This window comes from Labrus bergylta, chromosome 16 (assembly GCF_963930695.1).
Source record: "Labrus bergylta chromosome 16, fLabBer1.1, whole genome shotgun sequence".
Classification (NCBI taxonomy): domain Eukaryota; kingdom Metazoa; phylum Chordata; class Actinopteri; order Labriformes; family Labridae; genus Labrus; species Labrus bergylta.
The window spans coordinates 8,542,443-8,564,566 of NC_089210.1; the positions used below are offsets into that span (position 1 = coordinate 8,542,443).

Consider the following 22,124-nt stretch of genomic DNA (forward strand, 5'->3'; position numbering starts at 1 on the left):
CGCTTCTTCACATGAGAACAGACTTCTAGATTTACAGATCAGTGAATGATCTGCATCAGGAAGCTCCAGAATGATTCCTGAAAGTCAGTTCAGCTGCTTCACATCTCATTAAGATACGGCTGGTATCAAGCTGTTCTGGCTCTGGAGACACATTTTAAAGGACACATATTACCCTCCTTTTCAACAAGTATTTTACCATGTCTATGAACCCCTCTATTGCCTGTACCTTTAAATGCAAATGACCTGTGTTTGACCACGCCCCTCTCTGGAAGGACGTGGGTGGCTCGGGCTTTCTGGCACTATGCCGAATTGATTACAGGAAGAAGGCAGACTCAGAAGGCAGAACACACACCTAGCTGTAGGAGTGTCTCCCACCTGGGGGAGGGGTTACTGCCCTTTGTGATGTCATGAAGGGAAACTCTCCAAATGGCCTGTTTGAGCACACATTTTCTGGAGCTTGCAAAAGAGGTAGAGGTAGGTTCTCACAATTGAGGGCTATGAAGACAAACTAGGGACACATATTAGTGTTTGAAAAACATTGTGAAGTGAATTTTGCAGGGCTGTATGTGACCTTCAAAGTGAGAACACATAAAAACATCAGTCTTTCATGTGGAAGAATCTGAGCAAATACATTTTAAGACTCAGCACGCCAAACAGAAGATTATCTTTCATTCAGCTGTGGTATGAAAATGCCAGAGAACAAAACATTGAATTTCTTATTTCTGTCATTTCATAAATAGCTTCCTAGACAGTTTCCTTGAAAAACCTCTACTAGTTTGTTGAAATAATTAAAAGAGCAGATCAGTCATTTCCTATTGATTTGCAGTCATTCAGTTATTTTATAAAGGAAATTCAAACAAAAGAGAAAACTTAGACCATAAAAATCCCATCCATCCGTCTGAAAAACCTGATGGTGCTCTTATAGCTCTTTTATAAATATAGTCACATTTTTAATTTACATTTTAGATGCATCTAGTAATTTACATACATCAACAATTTCAGCAATTATAATTTAAAAAAATAGAAAATATCTTCTTTTTTTTAATAATTCCAATTACAGTTTCACTTTTAGTTCAGGATATTTCTCTGTCACGGAGTATTTCTTCTTCATGGTTTTAGTATCTTTACAACAGTCGAGTATATAACCTCCTCTGACAGGTGGCAGCAGGAGGCTCCTCCCAGCTGATCCTCCTCTCTGAGCTCCTGGAAAACCTGTCCTCATTTAAATTCACAGCACATCTACAGAGTGTGTAGGACACAAACAAACATCAGTACACACATATTCGCACACACACACTCAGGAGCCATGGCGGCCCTGATTGCTGCCGGCTCCGTCTTCTTCCCAGGACTCTTTCTGCTCTCCAAAAAGGGTCTGAAACACACGATGGGATGGAGCGAGGGGGATGCTGCCATCGTCTCCACACGGTAAGAATGCACACATCCAAACACATACACATGTACCTTGTGAGGACCTCCTATTTGTTCCTTAATTGTCAGCCTAAAAATATGTACAGTGTTTGAACAGTTACGATCAAAGTCTCTGATTCTGATCCTGGTCTTTGACTTATCAAGTCTGAAGAAGAGGAACGATATTGGAGCTTCAGGAGGTCAAACAAACGTGATGTTGGGTCAGGTTTGAGTGAAGGTTCAATCAGAGGTCTTCAAAAACAGTGGTGCTCCTCAAATGTTTGCTTTCTTCACTGTTCAGATTTAGAACAAATAAACAGTACAAGACTTATAAAAATATCTCCTGAGTATAAAACAGACTGACTGAGTATTTATTTTTCTTCCTGCTCTCAGACTGGTGTCTTCTGTCCAAGCCATCATGGCCTCCTCAGCTGGATGCATCATCGCCTCTTCCTGCAGAGACATCATACAGGACAGGTGAAGGTTTCTTTCTCTTTTCATCCTCCTCTTACTTTTTTGGGTATACAAAAATGTTCATCTCTTGAAATGCTAACATTAGCTAGTACTAGCATGCTAACTCTGTAAACTATGATTTATGAAACTATGGTGAACATGGCATTATGTATCACTAACATCATTACATTGGTGTTTAGATGGAAACAATGCTCTTTTAGCCCAGAAATTTAAATCCCCAAACTTTACTTTTCAAGAAACAAATGCTTCTGTCAACATTTTGTCTCCACACCGTACTTAGATTAGTTGAAATAGCTAACTCAACAGGCATTTGAAATGTGAAAGTACAACAACGGTACGCCTGGAGAACACTCCTTGCTACCTGAAGAAAATGAGCATGTTAGCTTAGGTATGTTTGCATGCTGATGGTGGAATTTAGCTTTAATACAAATTGAGCAGCCTAAATAAATGCTAGCATACTGTGATACAATTCAGTTTTATTTATTTTTTTTCTTACTAATACCCCTAAAATTGAAACTTAGACAGGCTGGTAGCATAGTGGTAAGTGCATGCGCCATAGTCCTCGAGGCGGATGGCCCGTGTTCAAATCTGACTTGCGGCTCCTTTCCTGCATGTCATTCCCCATTCTCTCTCTTTCTGGCTCTATCTACTGTCCTAACTCGTAATAAAGGCATACAAAGCCCAAAATAAACCTTAAATGTATTTTCCAAATAATACAGCTCAAAGAGTAAAACGTGATGGCAGTATTTCCTAAGAACAAGAGTTCTTTAATACACTGGGGCTTCATGTATGTGACTGAAGCAGTCCTCAGTCTGTAATCTACTTAAAAATCCGAGTCTAATGCATCTCCTGAGCCAAGCAGCAGAGGAGCTATTTCAGTCTCTGAGACGGTCACAGAGAACCCTAATCCTCCAAACTGAGGATAATAGGAAGCTAAATTACTAAGAGGAAGAGTGTGAGACAGGAGGGATTGTTTCAGTGAATCCCAGGTTTCCTCTGTCAGCTCCTTCATTTCCCTGTCAAAGTGGAAAGGGGGTTGGCCCGCATTTGTTTATCAAATCACACCACAGACACACAGTGACCATGCAGAAAAGATCTCTGGGGGGAGCAGCTGCATAAAAACTCAACTCTTTTACTGTCGTCTAAATGTTTTTGAAATAAGTAATGAAGGAATATGCAACACCGACATACACATTCAAATAGAAAAGATGAGAAAAAACAACCAAGGCAATCTCTTTGAGCCAAAGATTTAAAACACTGGATTTCTCCTCCGAGACTCTCATCATGTCACCTTATTGTTCATACAGGCAGCAGTGGTGTGTTCAGATGGGGGGCAGGGGTGGCATGGCCCCCCCTTGAAATATGATTGGCCACCACTGATGCCACCCTAAAATTTTGTTACTACTTTAAATCATAACTTTGGACATAAATCAGACTTTTTTTGTACTTAAAAATAAAAACTAAGAAGACCTACACGTTGCCACTCAGTTGTGTTACATTTCAGGGTTGGAAAACACACCAGAATAAAACATCTATAAGATAGTTAAATGCCAATAGTTCATATGATTAGTGGAGACTAACACTTTCCCCCCCCAACGCTTTCCTCCTCAGACATTGGTTGACTGACACCTACATTCTATTTGCGACTCCTTACTTTGCCTATGACATCTACGCCATGTTCTTGTGCGACTGGCACAAGCTGCAGGTCAAAGATCACATGGAGGAGGAGGGGGGTCGGATCCGGTCCACAAGAGCTGCTGTGGTGGGGTACCTGCGCCGAGAGCTGCTCATGGTGCTTCATCACATCTTCATGGTGGCCTTCTGCTTCCCCGCCTCTCTGGTAAGGAGGACGATTCATTAACGTGTTAATTGACCTTTACTCATTAAGCACTATTATTGTTTCTTTAACAGTCAGAAAATGAGTAAAGCATGTTGACTAATACTTTAATGTGTGTGTGTGTGTGTGTGTGTGTGTGTGTGTGTGTGTGTGTGTGTGTGTGTGTGTGTGTGTGTGTGTGTGTGTGTGTGTGTGTGTGTGTGTGTGTGTGTGTGTGTGTGTGTGTGTGTGTGTGTGTGTGTGTGTGTGTGTGTGTGTGTGTGTGTCAGCTGTGGAGGGAGGGTAAAGGTGATTACTTTCAGGGCCTCTTGTTTCTGGCTGAGCTCAGCACACCGTCCGTCTGCCTGGGAAAGGTCCTCATTCAGGTAATCCAGCCCCTAACAGCCTCCTCTTCCCTCCAATGTATAAACTGTATATGTAGACAGAATGTAATGTGTACAGAACATTTACAACTATGAAATTAAGGTCACCTCTCACCCAATGACAGCTGGAATATGCTCCAGCCTCTGTGACCCCAAATGGATAAGCAGTTAGATAACTGATGGTAAATGGTAAATGGACTTGATCTTGTATAGCGCTTTTCTAGTCTTCCGACTTCTCAAAGCGCTTGAATGAGGGACATGAAGGTGTTCGTTATACTGTATTGGTGATGCTGTTTCAAAAGCTTGAATAAATTAGTTTTAGTCACTTATTTAGTCAAGGAATACATTAGACTCAATCCAGTCTGTTTTGTCAAGAACAAGAAGTAGTTTTTCTTGCTTTGAGTACTTGCTTTGAGTAGATATCGATAGTGGGTCGTTGTCAGGCTTTGTTTGGACTGAGCACTTAAGTTTCATTCTCTGAGCATCAACAGGAAAATCCAAGCTTAAAAGAGTCTGAATCTGAAACTGCCAGCAGAACAAGCTCTGATCTGAAAACTGACACTTCAGCGTGGCCACAGAGCCCGGGCATCCACAACTACTGCTTTGCCTATTTTCTCTGGTCATCTGCTAAACGCAACATGTGCTACAAAGAAATCTCTGTCACTCATGGGAACAGGAAAAGACACATCTTTCATAGAGTTTACAACAACAAAATCTTTACAACTTGTCTCTGCTTAAGAAAGCCTCTTCTACCCACCCTTCATTTACTTTTGGCCTCTGGAACTGTCAATCTGCTGTGAAAATACAGTCACACCAGCTGCTCTTTCTGTTGACACAGTGTTCTCACACCCCGCTCTGTTGGATGTGGAGGTGGTACAGGTATCTTCATTTCTAATACCTGGAAATTCAATAAACTCTTCCCACTGAGCAACAACTCCTCATTTGAATACCACGCAATCTTGGTTACTGCTCCTATTAAAATGTACATTGCTATCATTTACCGCCCACCAGGGTGTAATCTGAATGATTTTGTTGTGGAACTGGGCATGCTACTCTCAGAAAATCCCTGATGATGGAACACCACTGATTGTAATGGGAGACATGAATATACACACTGATAAAGCCCAGGCAACAGACTTCCTTGCTCTCCCATCCTCATTTGACCTCACGCAGGTCCCAACTCCTCCTACCCACAAAGCTGGCAACACTCTTGATTTAATTCTGACTCGGAACTGCTCGACAGCAAACTTGACTGTCACCCCTCTGCATCTATGAAACCACTTCTTTATTTAATTCACAATCTCCTTGCCGGAACTCCCTCAAGCACACCCACAAATGGTGTCATACCACCAAAACATGCGCTCGCTCAGGCCAGCTCAGCTGTCTGAACGAGGTAATGGCTGCCATGCCTGCCCAAAAGGTCTTTAACGCACTCTCTACAGACGAGGCTACAGACATACTCTGCTCCACATTAGCCTCATCTCTGAACAAGCTCTGCCCCCTGGTGTCCAAACCCGCTCGCAAAACCCACCCTAGCCCATGGCTCACGGAAGTCATAAGAGAGCAAAGAGCAGGGCTGAGGTCAGCAGAGAGAAAATGGCAAAAGTCCAAACAGTCCGCTGACCTCAATGACTATAAGCAAAGACTTGTCTCATTCTCATCCAGCCTGAAAACGGCCAAAACAACATATTATCAGAACAAGATATGCAATGCCACAGATACAACAAAAATGTTTTCTGCTTTTAACTCACTGCTTCAACCACCTCCTCCTCCACCCTCCGATCTGTTCACACCAGACATGTTTGCCTCGTATTTTACTGAAAAGGTTGCAACCATCAGTAACCAGTTTTCTGAGTCTGACCAACTCAGCCCAAAGGCACCAACCAAAAGTGCCTCACTCGACTCATTCTCCTCTCTGACTGAGGATGAAATCTCTAAGCTTGTGATAGACTCTCGGCCCACCACCTGTCCTCTGGACCCAATACCATCAAGCCTCCTGAAGACCATTTCCTCTCCGCTTAATGCTGCACTTAAGCATATCATGAACTCCTCTCTGTCAACGGGTGTGTTCCCCACCGCATTCAAGCAAGCTCGGGTCACCGCTCTGCTCAAAAAACCCACACTAAACCCAGCCCAGGTTGAAAACTACAGACCGGTTTCTCTTCTGCCCTTTCTGTCAAAAATACTTGAGCGCACAGTCTTTAAGCAAGTCTCTGAGTTCCTGTCCAGAAACGATCTGTTTGACCCAAATCAGTCAGGCTGTAAGCGGGGCCACTCTACTCAAACTGCACTACTGTCAGTAACAGAATCGTTAGAATAGCTAACGGCAGAATAGCTGCCAGAGCTGTGGGTCAGTCCTCAGTTATTTTACTGCTAGACCTGTCTGCTGCCTTTGACACAGTCAACCATCAAATCCTCCTATCCACTCTCTCTGAACTTGGCATCTCAGGATCTGCCCTCTGCTGGTTCGTGTCCTACCTCTCTGGGCGATCCTTTAGAGTGTTGTGGAAGGGAAAAGTGTCCAAAGCGCACAGCTTATCCACAGGGGTACCTCAAGGGTCAGTGCTTGGTCCCCTTCTCTTCTCCATATACAAGCTCACTTGGTTCAAGAATCCGCTCTCATGGCTTCTCATACCACTGCTATGCTGACGATACCCAGCTCTTCCTGTCAGTCCCGCCAGACGATGTTACAGTCTCTGCAAGAATCTTGTCATGCCTTGCTGATATCTCTAAATGGATGAATGAGCGCCACCTTCAACTCAATCTTTCAAAGACTGAGCTCTTTGTCATCCCAGCCCTCTATGCAACTACAGATCAATATCCAGCTTGGAACAACCAAACTCATGCCCACAAAGTCTGCCTGGAACCTGGGTGTCATGATTGATGACCAGCTAACTTTTAAGGTTCAAGTAGCCTCGATTGCCCGGTCATGTCGATTTGCCCTGTATAACATCAGGAAGATCAGACCTTACCTGTCAGAACATGCTACACGGCTACTGGTACAGGCTCTTGTGATATCACGCATCGACTATTGCAACTCTCTACTGGCAGGTCTTCCTACATGCACTATCAAAACCCTGCAAATGATACAGAATGCAGCAGCACGACTGGTCTTCAACCTTCCTAAAAGAGCGCATGTCACTCTGCTGTTCATCTCCTTACACTGGCTCCCAGTTACTGCTTGCATCAAATTTAAAACTCTGCTGCTCGCTTACAAAACAGCAACAAAAACTAAAGGTGTCTGATCCAACCTTCACAACAGGGTCCTAAGTCTCTGACTAGACTCTTCTCCTCTGTTGCCTCCTGGTGGTGGAATGAACTTCCAAACTCCATTTGATCTGCAGAGTCCCTCTGCACCTTTAAGAAAAAGCTAAAGACCCAGCTCTTTCATGAATACCTACTAACTTAATGATGATGGTCTCGATATTATTGATGATGATGATGGTTGTGACGATGGTTTTGTTTGATAACGATGACTTATAAGATGGTTTCTATACTGATTAGAGCTCTCAAGAACTGCCGTCAATGTTGTGCTTTGCCTCTGTGCAATGCCTCCTGTGGGTCCAATCGGACTCAAAACTGATCGTTTGCTCTTACTGACATTGTTCCCCTTTTTTCTAGATCCTTGCTTGTGTTGTGCTTACTCTCTGATGTACGTCGCTTTGGATAAAAGCGTCTGCTAAGTGAATTGTAGAATTGTAGAATTGATTCAGTTAAATCCCACCTTTATAAGAAAACTATCTTTGTTTATTGTATGATAAAAGATGATTTCATTAAGAAAAAGCAGAGCTCCTTGGGCATGTTCTCAAATTCTGATCAATTTTAAGATGCTTGAACAATAAAACAACCATCCTTAACCATCCTTGTTCAGTTCAACTTCTTCCTCTTTTTCTCTTCAGTACAGGAAGCAGCACACTCTACTGCACAAAGTGAACGGAGGCCTCATGCTACTCACCTTCTTCGGCTGTAGGGTGTTACTCTTCCCATACCTGTACTACGCATACAGCAGGTAACTGGACTGGAAATGTTGTTGCTTTTACTGCATAGCGTTTACTTTTGATTGGGCTGATATATCAGTATGTTTTGGTGAAACAACTTTCTGCTTTTAAAGAAAATATTAAAAGAAGGAGTTTTATTTGTTACAAAGAATGCACCTTTGAAAAGCACAGGAACAAGGGTATTGCAGTGCTGGCTCCTTTGAATGGAGTGTGTGTTTGACGGACACTCAAGGAACTGCAGGATTTTGCACTTCCATATTGGCTTCATTTTTCAACAACTGATGTTGCCACTTGGATAAATCACATCAAGTTAAGCCTGTTTGCACGCTAACATTCGCTTATTAGCGTTAAACACAAAGCAGAATTGTGGAATTTTAAGCTCTGTATTTACTATCATCAAGTTATTTCATTTTGTTGGAGCTTGGTTTAATTTAAATTGTAGGTATTTTACTTTTATGTTTTATTGAACTTATTCCCTTGATCTTTTTGTGTTATTTTTCATTGCTCGTGTTATCTTTTCTTGCTGAGAATTAGTCTGTCTATTAATTTTGACATTGTTTTGTCAATCATTTGTAAAGTACTCTGAGTTTGTTTGGAACTGTATGAACAGATTGGATTGATGATTAAACAGCAGCATCTCCTCTGTGTTTCAGGTATGCATCCATCCCACTGTACTCGGTTCCACTGGTGACCCCCTGGCAGTGTAACCTGGGGGCTGCTCTGCTCTGGCCCCTGCAGCTCTACTGGTTTGCACTGATCTGCAGAGGAGCCCTCCGCCTCTTCATCACGGGACGTTCAAAGTCACCGCAGACGACCTTAAAAGATGAGAGCTGCCTGAAACAGAACAACGGCTGCACTTGTCATCAGGAGGAGGGACAGACACGCAGACGCTGAAGCTGGAGGACAGGGAAAGGTCACAAATACCAAAAAACTGACTTTAAACTTCAACTTAAGGTCATGAACAGGGAGGTTCTGTTAAATGTGGACAAAACCTGTAAAAAGTTTGATGTCAACACCTAAAGCAGTGATGGTCAGAGGAACAAAAAAGTGAAGAAAAGTCAGAGGAAGTCGGACTGAAACAGAGAGTATTCAGAATTAGTCATGGACAACTTTAACCAGATGAAGACACAAATGAAATCTGCAATTCAGGAATGTATTGATTCATTATCCATTTGAAATTTTACCACGAGAAGAACTCGACTATGAAGACAGAGTAATGTTGTTGAAACCAGTACATTTCCTCTCTGGGATTAATTCAGGAAGTTGGAAGATGGAAGATTTAAAATACTTTAAACAGCTGATACTGAAAACTTATTAAGAAGTGAAAATACACAGCCACTTATCATTATACTCAGAACGGATCCAGGAGACAACATTCATTAGTTTTATTTTTTTATTTGAACTTTTTTAAACTGTTAAATAAACCTTAAAGTACCTGATTTGATTATATATACATCTTGTTGTATTTTTTTTAACTGTTTTTCTGTAAAAATAAATAATAACCTCATATTTGGTCTCAGACGAAGCACACCACAAATATTTTTCTTTTGGTTCTTGCCTTAATCATTAAACTTACTAAGAGATGAGGATGAGAAGACATGAGGAATGACATGAATTAGATAAAAGAAGGAAAGAGATTGTGAAATAAGCTGAAGAAAGTAAAAAGTTGGAAAGGGGAAAAATGTAACAAAGACAGAGGAAGGAAAATAAGTAAAGTTAAACACATGAACATAAATGCGTTTGCAGAAAAGATCTCAAGGGACAGACAGAAAAAATTAAGATGAGCAGGAAACCAGAAAAAAGATAGGGAAGAAACAAAGGGAACGAAAGGAAAAAAATATTGGATGAAAAGGATGTCATCACTGCCCTCTAGTGGACAAACTGTGTCATAACAGCAGTTTTAAAACACATCTTCAACCTTAGTTTATTGCCTTTTTACTGCTGTAATATAGTTCATCCCTGTATTTTAATACAAATGTTTTTTTTCTCATTTTCCCATTCCATAAGGGATTTTTCCTCCTTTCCTTTCCCCTTCAATCTTTCTTTCAGTCTTTTCCTTTGTCATACCTCTTTGGTTCTTCTTTACTTCTTTCTACTTGTGTGGTTGTACATATCTCCTATCATCCCTACTTCCATATATTTCTTCAGAACTTCTTTCCCCTAACTTTCCTTTTCTTTGCAAATTTCCCTGGACAATATTTTTGGCTTTTTATGGTTGATTAGAAGAGATATATTGTTCATACACTTCTTAAGATACAGACTGCATATTTAACATAAAAATATACAAGTTTGAATGTCTTTACGTGAACATTTGAACATTGAACATTTTGCAGCTTTGAATTAAAGCTTTATGTAGTATATAGAACCATCATTAAATACAAACATTACTGTATTCTTTACATTTTGGATACATTAGTATTTATAACTTGATTAATTGCAACAATAATCAAATCACCAGAATGAAAAATCTTATTTTAGATTTTTTTTATTTAAAATCTAACAGGGCAGAGACAAAAGATACATTAACATTTAAGGATTCTTACAATTTATGCATCAATTTTTTTTACAATAACGATATAATATATCTCTACAGAAGATAGAGTTAAAGTTGGATTTTAAAAAAATATTTATAACAAAAAAGGAGATTACATTAACATGGAAGATTGTAAACATTTAGGAACACTGCATCCTATTCATCACATTTAAAAAGGGCCAAGTTTGGAACATAGCCATTAAGTTACAGTTGTATTTTTTGAAACAGTTAGTGAGGTCAAAGAGTCCATATCAAAGGACACTTTAGTCCACCTCCTCAATGGTGGGCCCCTGGGCTGCGGATCCAGCCTCCTCCCTACAGCTGCTTGCAGGCATTCCTCCCTGATACAACCTGCTCATGATAGGGTTACACACTTTCTCCAGCTCTTTCTGCTGGTGTTGGTACTCCTCCTTATCAGCCAGCTGGTTGTTCTCAAACCATGTGATGGTCTCATCGCACTTCTCAATCAGCTTCTTCTGCTCCTCTTCACTAATCTTCCCCTTCAGGTTCTCGTCCTGCGCACTGCTCTTCACGTTGAAGGCGTAAGACTCCAGTGAGTTCTTGGCAGCAATTTTCTCCCTCTGAAGTTCGTCCTCAGCTTTGTATTTGTCGGCATCCTGCACCATCCTTTCGATCTCCTCTTTGCTAAGACGGCCCTTATCGTTGTTGATGGTGATCCTGTTCTCTTTGCCGGTGCTTTTGTCCACTGCGGACACATTCAAAATACCATTGGCGTCCACGTCGAAGGTGACCTCGATCTGTGGGACTCCTCTTGGAGCAGGAGGGATTCCTGTCAGCTCAAACCTGCCCAGCAGGTTGTTGTCCTTGGTCATGGCTCTTTCCCCTTCATAGACCTGGATGAGAACACCAGGCTGGTTGTCGGAGTAGGTGCTGAACACCTGGGTTTGTTTAGTGGGGATTGTGGTGTTGCGTTTTATCAGGGATGTCATGACTCCTCCAGCTGTCTCTATACCCAGGGACAGAGGCGCCACGTCCAGCAGCAGAAGGTCCTGGACATTCCCAGAGTTGTCACCAGTGAGGATGGCGGCCTGGACAGCTGCACCGTAAGCCACCGCCTCATCTGGGTTGATGCTCTTGTTCAGTTCCCTGCCATTAAAGAAGTCCTGCAGCAGTTTCTGGATTTTGGGGATTCGGGTGGAGCCTCCCACCAGGACGATGTCCTGGATCTGTGCCTTGTCCATTTTGGCGTCCCTCAGGGCTTTCTCCACCGGCTCCAGTGTTCCCCTGAACAGGTCGGTGCACAGCTCCTCAAAGCGAGCTCTGGTGATGGAGGTGTAAAAGTCAATGCCCTCAAACAGAGAATCAATCTCGATGCTGGCCTGGGAGCTGGACGACAGGGTTCTCTTGGCCCTCTCACAAGCTGTGCGCAGCCTCCTCAAGGCTCTCTTGTTCTGACTAATATCCTTCTTGTGTTTCCTCTTGAACTCCTCCACAAAGTGGTTAACCATGCGGTTGTCAAAGTCCTCTCCACCCAGGTGAGTGTCTCCAGCTGTGGATTTTACCTCAAAGATACCATCTTCAATAGTCAGGATGGACACATCAAAGGTTCCTCCACCTAGGTCAAAGATTAGGACGTTATGTTCTCCTGATTTGCCTTTGTCCAAACCGTACGCGATGGCAGCTGCTGTGGGCTCGTTGATGATCCTCAGGACATTCAGTCCTGCGATGACGCCTGCATCTTTAGTCGCCTGCCGCTGAGAGTCGTTGAAGTACGCCGGGACTGTGATGACTGCGTTGGACACCTTTTGACCAAGATAGGCCTCAGCAATCTCCTTCATCTTCACCAGGACCATGGAGGAAACCTCCTCAGGGTAGAAGGATTTGTTCTCACCTTTGTACTCCACTTGAATTTTGGGCCTCCCTCCATCTCCGACCACATTGAAGGGCCAGTGCTTCATGTCAGCCTGCACCACTGGATCATCCATCTTTCTTCCAATCAGTCTCTTGGCATCAAACACAGTGTTGCTGGGGTTCAGAGCCACCTGGTTCTTGGCTGCATCCCCAATGAGCCTCTCTGTGTCAGTGAATGCTACATAACTGGGGGTGGTCCTGTTACCCTGGTCGTTGGCGATAATTTCTACTTTTCCATGCTGGAAAATCCCCACACAAGAGTAGGTGGTGCCCAGGTCAATGCCGATTGCTACACCCTTAGCTGGTGACATCTTGATTGTTTTCTATTTCCTATAAATGCAGAAACAAAAACAGAGACAAAAACATCGTAAATAAAGTTTATATCAATCGCATATATTTTCTTACAGCTTCCCAATCATACACTTGGCAATAATATACAGAAACTACCATCCACGCAATTTACAGCCACATTAATATCAAGTGACAAGCCTTCAATGGTAGGTAATATACATGGTCGTGAAAAGAAATCTTCCAATTAACAAGTAAATAATTCATTTAGCTTTTTTAATTGAATTAATAAGATTAAAAAGTAAGGTAATATTCTTAAAAAGGTGCATTTGTCTTCCTACCAAATGAAGGAATTATTTCAAAAGGGAATTTCATTTGTAATACTTTTATTTGTGTGCCAAAAACTTTAAATATGCCCGTTTAATGGAACTGCAAAACTTTTTTTATTTTTATTTTTAAGTCTAAAAACACGTTTCGTAAAGTTAAACTCCATTAATATTAAAACAGTCTGTTTGACAGTGAAACTGACAGTTGGTCTTTAAAAGTTGATAGAACCGGAATAGCAATAAACGACGACTTTATATCATCAAACCAATAGACAATTTGATATCGCATTAAACTTTAGTAAAAAAATAAAAAAATAAATATATACAAAGCTTACTTACCCTTGCTAAAAGAAGACAGCAGAGGGAAAAGAGTTGTTCTATCTTGTGCTGTCGCGATTCCCTCGTCCAGGTTCTTCGTAGTCATGGTTACTACCAGCCGTCTTCGTTATTTTATACTCTGCTCGCTCCCTTCTGGTCATTTCTCGAGCTTTCCCTGACGTCGTCGTCCAATAAAAAAGAAGCTCGGCGTGATGACGTCACTCGGAAGCTTGTGCCAGAAGTTTCTACATATTTCTCGTTCGTTCTGTGCGCGCTCAGCGACAACCAGAACAGACTCTTTGAACACATGTAGAAATATTGAATACTCATACACACGCGTCACAAAAACACACTAACACTAAACACACTGACTGTCAAACTGATCTTGATTTTCATGTCGAGCGACGACTCCTTCAGGCGTGACTACTGACACCCCAAATGGTCTATTCTTTCCTTTTGCCAGCTGTACCCATAGGCTGCACCTCGACTTTAGACAAGTGGAGGATTTGAAGTATCCTATCTTCCTTTACTTCAGAAATTCAAAGTTGAATGGGCAGATTAAATTTGCACACTTAAGATTGCATTAGAGATCTTGAGAAAACAACAGAAATGTAGTTAAATAACAAATTTGGATGTGTGTCCACTAAGGACTTCTGTATTTTGGCAGTGAAACATTTAAATCAATTTTATGTAGGCTATTAAGATACAGTTTTACCAAAAGCCTGAAATACTGAAGCAAAGCAGAATTTTAACATAAACATGTTGATTGACAAACACATTTTTATGCAAGTAATTTAAGGAATATGTGCCTTGATTTGTGTATTCGGGATGTTAGAAACTCAGTCTATAGGCTACACGGTAGGCTTATTAATGCTGGTTGGCCAGTAGGTGGTGCCAACCTCCTGTAGAATGAAGAGGAAACAGATTGTGATGGGCAGAACAAGAGAGAACAGAGAAAAGGTTTAAGTAGCCTACTTTTTAATGAATCAGGGTTTTTCATTTCTAGCACTTTTTTTAAAGAAGGGAATAAAAACTTATAGGTCAAAGTCACATCTGTTCTGTATATATTTTTTCTTTTGATGCCAGATACAGTTGTTGTTGTGTTTAACTAAGAATCCTCCTTTCAGCCTCCTTTACATTGACATTTAACAGGTTTTTTATTATACATTGTGGTTACAGTGCATGGCATTTACCTTTAGTTAAGCAAATGTTAGTCTTTCTATGTCATTCTTTGCAAGAACAAACAAACAGTAATCACAGAAAGACAACCTGTACAATTTCCGTGGTTTATATTTAAAGGTCACAGTTCATGCAAAATACACTTTACCATTTTTTTCTTACTAATATGTTCACTAATATGTTTCCCTAGCCTGTTTTTAACCCAGCTAGGTGTTTGTTCTGACCTCTGAGTCCACCTTAAGAACTGTAAACAGTCATTATTACGGTCACAAAGAGAGATATTTACATATGCCATGCTGCTTACTTACATAACAGCAACTTAAACGGCTCCTCCTTACCTAAACTCTATATGCCAGGTCTACACTCCCTGCCGTCCACTTTGCTCTGCCAATGAAAGGCGTCTGATCCAACCTTCACAACAGTGTCCTAAGATGCTAACTAGACTCTTCTCCTCTGTCACCCCCCCCCCCCCCCCCCCCCCCCAGTGGTGGAATGAACTTCGACTTACTTAAACTTTTTAAAAAGGAGTATAATATGTGACCTTTAAGTCAACATCAAATCAGGTGTGATACCTTGGACCCTGAACTGCCTGCATCCGGCCCTGCTTGCAGCTGTCTGTAAAAAACGGCATGTGTTTGGTATGCAAGGTGTTACCCCAAACAGATCATGACAACAGCACTAGGCACTGACAGTGCAAAGTCACGCCTCCCTATGAGGGTTGTTCTGCTCCTTCCGTTATCCTCAGACTCAGTTTGAAGAATTGAACCATGGAGATCAAGCTATTTGTTTTTGGTGTCGTGCTTGTGGCCTTAACAGTAACAGGTTAGTGCTATTAAATATTGTATCAGAACTGTTTAAAGTATTGATAATATCATCGCTCTATTTCTCTATTTTTGATTTCAGTGATCAGGATGTATGGTTATGTGTCTATTGGACAGTCTTAAGTATTATAATGAATAATGAAAGGCCATAAGGACATTTTTTTCCTTTTAACGTCAGACAAAATACTCCATTTGGCTAAAGTTGAGGTATACCAGGCAAAAGGAAAGAATAGACCAAGTTGGTATCAACAGTCATGCCTGAAGGAGTCGTCACACTACATGAAAATCCAGAACAGCCAGTTTGACTCTAAAAGTCCTGTTGAGTCAGAGAACATAATGCAAGGTTGACTTCAGTCTATTATTAAAAGATCATTAAGTTAAGTCTTTTAATTTCATTAAAGGGTTACATAGTTACAAAATCAACCCAATGATTTGTCAGATATGAATCAATATTTATATTTAGTAGGTAAACTTAAGTAGGTGAAATAGTCAGCTCAATCTCAGGTCACGAAAGACGGTTCAATGCTTTTTAAAACAAAAAGGATAATAATGACTCATTAACATGACATAATGATACAATCATTTTTATTTATATTTTTGATTTTGCTCTCGATGATTCAGCCTTATCTTCCCGATAATCTAAATGTGCTTTTTCTTTACTTGTAATGGTGTGTTTTTATATTTCAGTATTAGAACTTTGACTCAGATAAAGTATTTCTTAACCAAAGATGTTGAGGTACATACTATACAACACGTTAAACATCAATGTTGACTGTGTAGAGAATTTTAAAAAGTTGATACTTTAATGCCTGTTGCAGTTCTGTAGTTGGGTAAGACGCTGATCCATGTTCTTGCCATCGTCAGATAATAAGATCGACACACATGCCTGTACCATATAGATGTAAAGAAACAGTAAGTATCTTAATAGCTTAGCTTAATTTAGTTGAATTTAGCTTAAAGCAGTGGTTCCCAAACTTTTTCTGATGAGCCCTCCTTTTGGCAAATTTAAAAATATTTCAAGCCCCCACCTCCACTCACCATACACATCAATATATTTACATACACTAAAGACCCTCAGTTGCACTCTTTACTAAGAAATGCCTTAATTTTTAGACTTAATCTCAAACACTGTCTGAAAAAAAAGGCCTACACAAATACAACTTCAATGTGTGACGACAAACTTAAAAAATAACAAACTATTTTTTAAAGAGGAATCAATAAATGTGATACTGCTACATTAAACTTCCAAACTTGTGATATCTGGTGAAGGTGTTGTTAAAGTAAACTGTAAAAGTTCACACATGTTATCTGCTAATGATGCCAAAGTAAAAGGACACAAGTAGCCTATTTATCTTCTTAAAGTTAAAGTATCTCAGCAATCATCTATGACGTAATAGAGGTTGAGCCATGGAAATTCAAAGCTAGGAACAATGCCTACCCGCACCAGGAACAAAGAGGCAACCAGTCCGTTTAGTTTTTTCAAAGAACTCAAAGAAACACACTTGTCGAAACTAAACTGAGTAATGTATTGTCTTGTTTCTTTGTCTCTCCTACAGGCAGCAGCGCTCAGCTGAGTGGTGAGTTATGTTTTAGTTGACTTGTTTATTCTTTTTTTTTTTCATTTATTTCTTATACAACAAAGAAATAAAGATTTCCAACAGGTTTCAGAATTGATCCCTAAACCTTTGAAAATGATGACGTTTTTTTACTCTAAATATCCTAAGGCTGCTTTAAGCTGCTTAAAAGTGTCAAGGTGACAGTGAAATGATTTCTCCACAAAGTCATTTGAATTTTCCACCATTTGGTTCAGATGTAAATACTCTAATGAGGGTGAATCAGCACAGCAGGCGTGCTTACACCAGTGCAGAACGTCCAAGCAGATTTCTTCCAATTGCTTCAACAGAAATAAAAACTTTAAAACTCAGACGTCAAATATTGTCAACATTTTAAACCTTTTCTCCATAAAGAAGAAGAAATATCACCAAGACAGAGTAGTGAAGTATGTGTCATTGTAAACATTGTTCTTCCTTAACTTAACCATGTAGTTTTGGTATCTAACCCTACAGAATGGTAAATGTTCACAATCAATTAATCTTTATTTGTCCACTCACACTTACACACACACACACACACATATATATATTTATAGATTAAAGGATTAAAATATACAATCCAGGGTACCTCGAAACAAATGCTTAAGTGTATGTCTAAGTATATGCACCAGGTACCTTAAAAAGACTTAAGGGTACCAAGACAGACATGCTAAAGAGAACCTTAAAACAAAAACAAAGGGGTATCTTAACAAGTACTTCAGATAATCTAAAACAGTATTTCTTGACAACAGTGCTAAAATGTCTTCCACAGATCATACACTTAACACTTTGAAAGACATCCTTGAGGCTTAATAATGTGAGAACTATGAGACACGGAGTAAGATTATCACATTTGAATATTTTTCTTCTTGCAGTTTGTGGCATTGCTCCGTTAAACACCAGGATCGTTGGAGGTGAAAATGCTGCCGCAGGAGCGTGGCCTTGGCAGGTCAGTCTGCACAGAAGAGGTAGTCACTTCTGTGGAGGTTCACTGATCAACTCGAAATGGGTGCTGAGTGCAGCTCACTGTTTCTCAAGGTGAGCTCTGACACTTTCACATGACTCAGCTCCTCACCTGTCTAAACACACTGAACTGAGGATAATGCAGTGAAGGTGTGGCACAAAAACTGCAAGTCATAGTTCATCTTGTTATGCAGTTGGTAATATTTAAACACCATACCATTAAATACACAAGAACAATGGGTTGGCTGCTAAGAAAACACAATACATTGTAGAATAAAAGGCTGTGATTAAAAACCAAGTAAACAAAAGAAACAGATGAAACAACCAGAGAAATTACTTTATAGAAATAAAAAAATACAATTTGAATATGACATGTTTTCACAACGGCAGACTCTTAAAGTACTGAAGGTAGAGTGACTTTAACAATTCAAGTGCAAAAAACAAAAAACAAAAACATTTTTAAGGAAACAAAACTATGAACTCCAGTCAACCTGTAAGAAAACGGGCATTGGTAAATGTTTATTTTACTTTAGCTATTTAAGCATCACTAACAGCCATAGCATTTCATCTACTGTCTTCTCAGCACAAGCACATTTAGCCTCGTGGTGTACCTCGGACGTCACACCCAACAGCTTCTGAACTTCAACGAAGTGTCCCGTAATGTGATCCAGATCATCAACCACCCGGACTACGATGTCTCCCCGAACGACAGTGACATGTCTCTGCTTGAGCTCTCAACAGAGGTGACATTCACAGATTACATCAAACCTGTGTGCCTGGCAGCGAGCGACAGCGTGTTCAATGCCGGAACAACTTGTTGGGTTACCGGATGGGGAACCATCCAAACTGACGGTGAAGATTTATTCATTGTTTTTGCAGTTATTAGTAACAGTTAATCATTTGAATGAAATGTTTGGTGTTCAATGTTGAGCTTTCCACACAATTTCACCAAAACACAGCAACAGCCAGAGGCCTAACAGAAGTAAAGTAGTTGACACCATTAAAAGCCAGTGAAATTTAAAAGCACCTGCGAGTTCTTTGAGTTTAATGTATGTGTATGTTAGTTTGATAGGGGTCGTTTATCATAGTAGCAATAGCACCTCTAGAAATACTTTTTAATTAGCAAAGGGCCTGTATACACTAACTACAGTGAAAGTACACAATTATTTTTCTTATCAACAGAAACTTGAAGAACTCAAGTGAAAGACCTCACCTTATCGTATAATATATCTTATTGGACTGATGCATTTATGTGTTCAACACTTCAGTGTTCCAGCTGGTAAAAGGGAAGCTCATTGTACTATTATACGTACTCTGGGGTCGTTCAATTTGTAATATATCATCGGAATGTAAACCTTTATTTACTTACTTCCTTGATATGTACAGCTGGTAAAACTTAGTGAAGTAAAAAAAATACAATATTTCCAAAATGTTGTTGAGTGGAAAAATAAAGTAATGTAACATTTAAAAACTCTAGTACAAGTACAAATACTTCCCATTTTTTAAACTGTGGTTCTTGAACATATCCACCTTCCAAAAATGACTGTTCAGACCCAAAACAAAGTGTTTTTTTTGTTGGTTGGGAGGATTCCTACCAAGTCAATGTAAAGACAATAAGGACCCAAAGACGATGCCTTCCTGACATCCTGATGCTACAGTACAAATGATCAATCCAAACTCCATTAGAAAATAACAAGAATGAGTACTTACACACTGAAACGTGTAGTTCAAGCTGTCACGGAGATATTCAAGACATTAAAGACTGTCTGCATAAAAGTAGAAATGTAGGACCAAACTATAGGAAACCTGTTAAGACAAGTTTAAACAACCAACCAGAATATGCCACAAAATGGCACAGCATACCAGCCTAATATATGAAACGAACAGTGTCTCTTACAACTATCCGACCTACTGTCAGTGGCTCTCAGCTCAAACCTGGTGTAGAAAAAAATCTTCAAAAACACCTTAGAAATGTTTTGTTTAGTCTTTAGTCTTCATCAAACAACTAAATTTAAACCAAACAAATGTTTTCTCTTTTGCAGTTCCCCTTGGCTTCCCTCAGACACTTCAGGAGGTTAGCGTTCCCATCGTGTCCAACACTCAGTGTAGCCAGTCCTACGCGTCAATCACCAGCAACATGATCTGTGCCGGACTGGAGGAGGGAGGAAAGGACTCCTGTCAGGTGAGTCTGTCAGTAAAAGACTCCCCACATCACCCTAAATCACCTGCCAGCATCCTCCTGCATTGAAAATGTTGTCAGTCCAAGAATGTAATCAAGTGATTATACTTAAAGGTCAAATGTGGACGTTTCCCAAAATGCATGCTATATATAAATAAAGTTATGACACTGGTAGCTGCTATGTGAACTGAATAAGCATCCTGTTGGTCGCTCTATAGGTGTGGTAGAGAAAACAGTGACGTAAGATAAATGTTTGAATAAACCATAGGAATAAACATGTAGGAGCCATAATGTGTATTATACCTCTATTCATCATTTGTTATGTTTCACACCTTAAATGGGTTTGATATAATTTCCAGTATTTTGCAGTGAGCGTGGTTTTACCTTAACTTAGAATTTCAGTTGTGTGGTGGCAGGAATATTTTCTGTTTGCAGTCGTCGTCATCATGATCGTCAATCATCATCTTTTGGACTTTTGTTTAGAACGATTTCCTCACTCTTTTTTGTTTGATGAATCAGCAAAACTTATCTGGACTTTTATTGAATTATTTTTTACAAAAAAAGTGTGTTTGACTTTCTCAATCTGTTTTCTTGTGTTTTAATCAACATGTGTAACCTCTTGCAGGGGGATTCAGGTGGCCCACTGGTGTGTCAAAGTGGTTCTATGTGGGTCGAGGCTGGAGTAGTGAGTTTTGGAAGAGGCTGTGCTTTAGCCAGCTTCCCTGGAGTCTATGCCCGGGTGTCTTCGTTTGAGGACTGGATCAAAGGGCATGTCAGTGGCAGTGGCGAGCCAGGCTTTGTCACCTTCAGCGCAGACTCTGGGAACAGTTCATCCACTTCTGGAACAGCTCATCTGATTTCCTTCTCGGCCCCTCTGCTGCTCTCCATCTTACCTGCTTTCTTCTCTATCTTAGTCCTTTCATAGAATTGTTAATAACGAGTAACATATCATGGAGAGTGCCATTCCCTTTAGGCACCAATCATCTCTGACAGAAGGGGGCGGGGGTGTGTGAGGCTGCACATTGAGGTTGTCAAAAAAAAAGATTTGCACATATTAACTAAATAATGATTATTATATCATATATGAGATTATATGTGATATATATATATATATATATATATATCACATACATATACATATATATATGTGATTCTGCACTCAATGCCATGAGACTACTTAGTCAGACACTCTTGTGTCCTCCTCTGTCTGCGCTGTTCAGCGCTTTGGATCTACAGTGTTGTTTGTGCTTTAAAAATTTAAATTTAAAAATTAGATTCTAATGGAATCATCAGTTTAGGAGCCAGTGCCTTTACAGTAGGTCTAAAAGTCTACAAGAGTTAAACTATATTTAAAAGCTATATGGCTGCAACTCAGGAATCTTTTTATTGTTGATTTTTCTGCTGACCTGTTTTTTAATTAATTAGTCAGTTGTTTTTTATTTTATTTTTTATAATAAAAAGGTCATCTTTTTTTTTTATAAACTTAAGCCAGCATCTCTTTTATTAGACTTTAAACACTTACTTTCAGTAAAAATGAATTCTGAAAAGCAGAAGAAGTATAGCAGAAGTATATAAAATGTAACAGTAACAATACTTACTCGCGAATGAGTGTTCCGGCTTAAAATTGTTTGAGTATCTAAGTAATTGTGAAAAACCAAAAGCTGCTTTGTGTATGATGATGTGATGTGAGCACCAGTGGAAATGTTCTGTAGACGTGTAACTTTCATTTTTTGATTATATAGTTTTAACATCAAATATTAGAAACATCTATGATTTATACCTCATCATGACACTAGTAGTTGAAGTTGCTGATCATTTGGATTGTATTGTGTTGCTATTTGTTTGTTGTTTTAAAGTAGCTGAAACCTTTTGAACAATGCAAATTCAGCCTGTATATTTCTTTTGACTGTATTGTGTTGAATAAATGTTCTTTACTCACAGGTGCTGTAACAAGACGTTCAGCATCAGGGGTGTG

General features: G+C 40.0%; 3 protein-coding genes across 3 annotated transcripts; 2 read left to right on the forward strand and 1 right to left on the reverse strand.

Moving 5' to 3' along the window:
• Positions 1-515: 515 nt before the first annotated feature.
• Positions 516-9,748, forward strand: tlcd3ba (TLC domain containing 3Ba). The gene is made up of 6 exons (XM_020660970.3): positions 516-1,425; positions 1,801-1,884; positions 3,493-3,721; positions 3,988-4,083; positions 7,980-8,089; positions 8,732-9,748. Exons 1-6 carry the CDS (start codon positions 1,307-1,309, stop codon positions 8,970-8,972), a joined length of 879 nt encoding a protein of 292 aa, XP_020516626.2. The 5' UTR covers positions 516-1,306; the 3' UTR covers positions 8,973-9,748.
• Positions 9,749-10,503: 755 nt separating this feature from the next.
• On the reverse strand, positions 10,504-13,650 carry LOC110005691 (heat shock 70 kDa protein 1). The gene is made up of 2 exons (XM_020660971.3): positions 13,437-13,650; positions 10,504-12,813 (listed from the first exon to the last, which is right to left on the reverse strand). Exon 2 carries the CDS (start codon positions 12,792-12,794, stop codon positions 10,875-10,877), a length of 1,920 nt encoding a protein of 639 aa, XP_020516627.2. The 5' UTR covers positions 12,795-12,813; positions 13,437-13,650; the 3' UTR covers positions 10,504-10,874.
• Positions 13,651-15,283: 1,633 nt separating this feature from the next.
• LOC109992903 (serine protease 27) lies at positions 15,284-22,089 on the forward strand. The gene is made up of 6 exons (XM_020645682.3): positions 15,284-15,416; positions 16,972-16,992; positions 17,883-18,045; positions 18,554-18,822; positions 20,013-20,152; positions 20,775-22,089. The coding sequence occupies exons 1-6, from the start codon at positions 15,362-15,364 to the stop codon at positions 21,072-21,074; spliced, it is 948 nt and encodes a 315-aa protein (XP_020501338.2). The 5' UTR covers positions 15,284-15,361; the 3' UTR covers positions 21,075-22,089.
• The last annotated feature ends 35 nt before the right edge of the window (positions 22,090-22,124 follow it).

Bases quoted from the DNA above. Each gene is read 5' to 3' on its own strand.
- tlcd3ba (XM_020660970.3), top strand. From the start codon at position 1,307: ATGGCGGCCCTGATTGCTGCCGGCTCCGTCTTCTTCCCAGGACTCTTT. The intron at 1,426-1,800 runs GTAAGAATGCAC...TCCTGCTCTCAG, and splicing joins GCTGCCATCGTCTCCACACG to ACTGGTGTCTTCTGTCCAAG. The intron at 1,885-3,492 runs GTGAAGGTTTCT...TTTCCTCCTCAG, and splicing joins AGAGACATCATACAGGACAG to ACATTGGTTGACTGACACCT.
- LOC109992903 (XM_020645682.3), top strand. From the start codon at position 15,362: ATGGAGATCAAGCTATTTGTTTTTGGTGTCGTGCTTGTGGCCTTAACA. The intron at 18,046-18,553 runs GTGAGCTCTGAC...CTGTCTTCTCAG, and splicing joins GCAGCTCACTGTTTCTCAAG to CACAAGCACATTTAGCCTCG. The intron at 18,823-20,012 runs GTGAAGATTTAT...TCTCTTTTGCAG, and splicing joins GGGAACCATCCAAACTGACG to TTCCCCTTGGCTTCCCTCAG.
- LOC110005691 (XM_020660971.3), bottom strand. From the start codon at position 12,794: ATGTCACCAGCTAAGGGTGTAGCAATCGGCATTGACCTGGGCACCACC.